Consider the following 5604-nt stretch of genomic DNA (forward strand, 5'->3'; position numbering starts at 1 on the left):
CTCTATAAAGGACAGAAATGGTATGGACCTAACAGAAGCAGAAGATATTAAGAAGAGGTGGCAAGAATACACAGAAGAACTGTACAAAAAATATCTTCATGACCCAGATAATCACTATGGTGTGATCACTGACCTAGAGCCAGACATCCTGGAATGTGAAGTCAAGTGGGCCTTAGAAAGCATCACTACGAACAAAGCTAGTGGAGGTGATGGAATTCCAGTGGAGCTATTTCAAATCCTGAAAGATGATGCTGTGAAAGTGCTACACTCAATATGCCAGCAAATTTGGAAAACAGCAGTGGCCACAAGACTGGAAAAGGTCAGTGTTCACTCCAATCCCAAAGAAAGGCAATGCCAAAGAATGCTCAAACTACCGCACAATTACATCATCTCATACGCTAGTAAAGTAATACTCAAAATTCTCCAAGCCAGGCTTCAGCAATACGTGAACTGTGAACTTCCAGATGTTCAAGCTGGTTTTAGAAAAGGCAGAGGAACCAGAGATCAAATTGCCAACATCCGCTGGATCATGGAAAAAGGAAGAGTTCCAGAAAAACCTCTATTTCTGCTTTATTGACTATGCCAAAGCCTTTGTCTGAATCACAATAAACTGTGGAAAATTCTTCAAGAGATGGCAATACCAGACCACCTGACCTGCCTCTTGAGAAATCTATATGCAGGTCAGGAAGCAACAGTTAGAACTGGACATGGAGCAACAGACTGGTTCCAAATAGGAAAAGGAGTACGTCAAGGCTGTATATCGTCTATTTAACTTCTATGCAGAGTACATCATGAGAAACGCTGGGCTGGAAGAAGCACAAGCTGGAATCAAGATTGCCGGGAGAAATTATCAATCACCTCAGATATGCAGATGACACCATCCTTATGGCAGAAAGGGAAGAGGAACTAAAAAGCCTCTTGATGAAAGTGAAAGTGGAGAGTGAAAAAGTTGGCTTAAAGCTCAACATTCAGAAAACGAAGATCACGGCATCTGGTCCCATCACTTCATGGGAAATAGAAGGGGAAACAGTGGAAACAGTGTCAGACTTTATATTTTGGGGCCCCAAAATCACTGCAGATGGTGATTGCAGCCATGAAATTAAGACGCTTACTCCTTGGAAGGAAAGTTACGACCAACCTGGATAGCATATTGAAAAGCAGAGACATTACTTTGCCAACAAAGGTCCGTCTAATCAAGGGTATGGTTTTTCCAGTGGTCATGTATGGATGTGAGAGTTGGACTGTGAAGAAGGCTGAGCACTGAAGAATTGATGCTTTTGAACTGTGGTGTTGGAGAAGACTCTTGAGAGTCCCTTGGACTGCAAGGAGATCCAACCAGTCCATTCTGAAGGAGATCAGCCCTGGGAATTCTTTGGAAGGAATGATGCTAAAGCTGAAACTCCAGTACTTTGGCCACCTCATGCGAAGAGCTGACTCATTGGAAAACACTGATGCTGGGAGGGATTGGGGGCAGGAGGAGAAGGGGATAACAGAGGATTAGATGGCTGGATGGCATCACCGACTTGATGGACATGAGTCTGAGTGAACTCTGGGAGTTGGTGACGGACAGGGAGGCCTGATGTGCTGTGATACATGGGGCGCAGAGTCATACATGAATGAGCGACTGAACTGAAATGAAGATGCAGGTGCTTTTTATTTTTATTATAGGAACTTTTGAATATATGTGAAAGTAGGAAAGAACTATAACATTGTGTAATAGAACTCATCAGGACTTTTTGTTTGATGCAAATTGCAGAACCAGAGGAGGGGGTATTCAGATGAAAACTCCAACGCCAAAATCAAGCAAAACCGTGTCCTCGTATGTGCTCCTTCCAATGCAGCTGTTGATGAACTTATGAAAAAAATTATCCTTGAATTCAAAGAAAAGTGTAAAGACAAGAAGAATCCTATGGGTATGATATTTATGTAGGCTTTTAATTTGTTTTCAGTGTTTAGTGTGGGGAGCTTTGAATGACAAAAAGTGAGCCAGTTCTGGCTTATTGACATCTCCCGAATTTCGTTCATGTGGCCTTCCAGGACAGTGCTTCTCTCACAGTGTGGCTTGTGACCAGTCACTGGATTGTGAAATCAGTTTAGGGAGATCAGAACCAGCATACTTACATAAGATAGAACAGAACAGAGGGAAACAGAAAAGATTAGAGCATAGTTAATGAGCAGGGTAAGTAGTATTCTGTGAAACCTATTTTACTGGTGAAGTGTGAGTGTACTGCTTTCAGTACAATGTAAAGTGTGCCTCATAAAAGCGCTGGTCTAGCGTCAGCAGCAGCAGCAGCAGCGTGTATACACCTAGAAGTGAAAATGCTGGGTTGAAGGATTTGTGCATCTTCTAGATAGTGCCAGATCCTTCTAGAAAGTGGTTGTGTCAGATCCCACACTGAGAACAGTGCCCAGACAGTGGGCAGGGTGCTGTTTTCACTTTCCTTTTCCTGAGGAGGGGTAATAAGCACTTTTTCAGGTGTCCATTGACAACACGACAAGGCTGGATGAAGGTGGGACAAATGCCGGGTCTAGGTTTTAACTTTTTTGGTTAGAAAATGACATCTCTGTCGGTAAAGAGAGCTTTTTTCCTTATTTTTCAGTACTTTTTTTTTTTTCCCAATGCATGTGATATATATGTTTGTGGGATTTGGTTTATACCCTTTATTGGGTTAAAGAAGTCCGTTTTTCATTAGCTTTTTTTTATGAATGGGTGCTGAATTTTATACAGACATTTATTTGCAATGTTTTGTGTAAGTGATTATCTGTTCCTTGAAAGTTAATCTGTTTTTAGTATTGTTTTGGTGTTTGTTGTTCTCTTTTTACTTTTTGGTCTGTTTTTTGACAGATGGATAAGTTTTTGTCTGCTGAATGTCTTTAATTGTTGATTTATTCAAGTTTTCTGCATTTGAGTGACTTTTGCTAATTTTTAAATCCTTGTGTTTTGTTGTATGTGAATTAAAAAACCCAATACCTCAGCACCTGGACAGTGATGGGCTCTCATCCTTCTCCCTCCAGGGAAGCCACAGCAGCTCAGGGGCTTTCATATCTGGTTTTCACCTTTCTCTGTTTTTCACCCCTAGGAATTTCTTTTACATCCTTCTGAGCTCACCCTGCAATTTAAAGGATTCTGTTTTAATTTCTGAAGTATTTTGAGGTGCTTAGAGTGGGTATAAATCTCATCACCTTTCTGGCAGATAATCAACTTAGCAATTTTGAAACTTTCAAGTAAATGTTGGCCAGAGAAGATGGCTTCAAATTTAGAAGAAGGAGCTGAACTAGGAATACAGATACATGTAGACAACTGTATAATAAATTGTTAATTTATTCATTCAGCACGTTTATTGTATTTACTGTGTGCCAGCTGCTGTTCTAGGCAATGACCAAAACAAAACCTGATTCTCTGGGGCTTGGGATTCAGGGAAAGGAGACAGCAAGCAAGTCACATGACATGTTAGGTTGGGATAGGTGCTAATAAATACTGCTTGGTTGATGTTATTTAGTTCAGTGAAGCAGTGGGAGATTTTTAGACTAAATAATACCTGAGTGTACTAACCTAGAATTAAAAATGTGGTTAGTAAACCAGTTCAAATGATGCTGACAGTTTTTGAAATTATCAGAATTTCCAGCACCTTCTGTCCCTTAGATCCTGAGGTGGCATTGTGATGTGGAGCAGAGTTTCAGAATCTTGGTTCTGAGTATTCTACAGAAAAGGATTTGATTGGTGGTCCCAAAAGGTTTCATTTGGGGAATTCAGACATGTATTAAAAGATAAACATCTTCATTTTTGAAATATCCTGAGGTTAAGAAATCTGTTTATTTTTAACTCAGCCATTTTCCAAACGAATTTTACCATGGATTGTTGAATAGAACATAGTTTGAGGAACCGTAGTGTAATAGAATCTCATCTCTGCTATATACTATTTGTGCAACCCCAGGCAATGGCACCCCACTCCAGTACTCTTGCCTGGAAAATCCCATGGACGGAGGGGCCTGGAGGGCTGCAGTCCTTGGGGTTGCTAGGAGTCGGACACGACTGAGCGACTTCACTTTATTTTTTCACTTTCATGCATTGGAGAAGGAAATGGCAACGCACTCCAGTGTTCTTCCCTGGAGAATCCCAGGGACGGGGGAGCCTGGTGGGCTGCCGTCTATGGGGTCACACAGAGTCGGACGACTGAAGCGACTTAGCAGCAGTAGCAGTAGCTTTTATTAGGCGGAAATAAGTCCTTGTCTTTTAGGGGTTTTTATAAAGCTTTATCTAAAAGGATATATGTGGAGCCTTTAGCACAGTTCCAGATGTCTGGTTGATTAATAGTTCATGCTAGCTCCCTTCTCTGATTGTTAATATTTTGCTAAAAAACAGTTGTTATGTACAGAGATTGGCAGTGTTCTTACTAATCTCTGTGTGACTTTTATCAACAGGAAACTGTGGAGATATAAATTTAGTACGTCTAGGTCCAGAAAAGTCTATTAATAATGAGGTCCTGAAATTCAGTTTGGACAGTCAAGTTAACCACAGAATGAGTAAGTATGCAATAAAGGTATATACTAATTTATTTTTTTCTTGTTGTATAGTTGGCTTGGGCATTAAAGGTAATTTGGAGACCCTAGAAATAGTCTGATTTTGAAAGCTAGTTTTCCTTCTCATTGTGTGTGAATATGTATATATTTGTTAGAATGAGAAATTCTTTGTCTTTTTATTTTCTTTAAAGAAAAAGACTTACCGTCTCATGTTCAGGAGATGCACAAAAGAAAGGAATTTCTTGATCGTCAACTTGATGAACTTTCCCGCCAGCGTGCTTTATGCCGAGGTGGAAGGGAATCGCAGGTATCTAAACATTTCTTGATCAGTGTTTATAACAGCTCATAGATAAACTAGTTGAGTATTTGATGCTGTTCTTTTGTTGTGAAATAGTATATAATTTGTGTAAAAGATGTATACAAAAATGGTATCTTTACATTAGGAGTTAAACGTGTTTTTTAAAGGACCAGATAGTAAATATTTTAGACTTTACAGACCTATGTAGAGTCTCTTTTAGCCATTCAACTCTGCTGTTGTAGCCTGAAGACAGCAGCAGTTGGTAACAGGTAAATGATGTGCCAAGGGTTGGCCTGCTAGGCAGACAGGAAGAGCCAACCTACAATACCTTGGACAGATCTGCATCTTAAATACAGTATTAAGAATTTATCAGACTTCCCTGGTGGTCCAGTGGTTAAGAATCTGAGCTTTCTACTGCAGAGGGTACAGGTTCAATCCCTGGCTGAGGAACTAAGATCCCACATACTTCACTGTGTGGTCAAAAAAAGAGAATTTATCTAATTCAGTTCAGTTGCTCAGTCGTGTCCGACTCTGCGACCCCATGAATCGCAGCTCGCCAGGCCTCCCTGTCCATCACCAACTCCTGGAGTTCACCCAAACTCATGTCCATCGAGTCGGTAATGCCATCCAGCCATCTCATCCTCTGTCATCCCCTTCTCCTCCTGCCCCCAATCCCTCCCAGCATCGGAGTCTTTTCCAGTGAGTCAACTCTTCGCATGAGGTGGCCAAAGTACTGGAGTTTCAGCTTTAGCGTCAGTCCTTCCAAAGAACACCCAGGGCTGATC

General features: G+C 40.9%; 1 protein-coding gene across 5 annotated transcripts in view; it reads left to right on the plus strand.

Annotated features, from left to right (window-relative positions):
* The window catches only part of SETX (senataxin), a 90013-nt gene that overhangs the window by 61922 nt on the left and 22487 nt on the right, over positions 1–5604 (plus strand). For all 5 annotated transcript variants that reach the window (XM_010856778.1, XM_010856780.1, XM_010856779.1 and 2 more), the window contains 3 exons: positions 1757–1913; positions 4423–4524; positions 4713–4828. In XM_010856778.1, the coding sequence (XP_010855080.1) occupies positions 1757–1913; positions 4423–4524; positions 4713–4828 (375 nt within the window). The remainder of the gene's footprint in view (positions 1–1756; positions 1914–4422; positions 4525–4712; positions 4829–5604) is intronic.

The sequence above is a fragment of the Bison bison genome, unplaced genomic scaffold (assembly GCF_000754665.1).
Source record: "Bison bison bison isolate TAMUID 2011002044 unplaced genomic scaffold, Bison_UMD1.0 scf7180017864375, whole genome shotgun sequence".
Classification (NCBI taxonomy): Eukaryota; Metazoa; Chordata; class Mammalia; order Artiodactyla; family Bovidae; genus Bison; species Bison bison.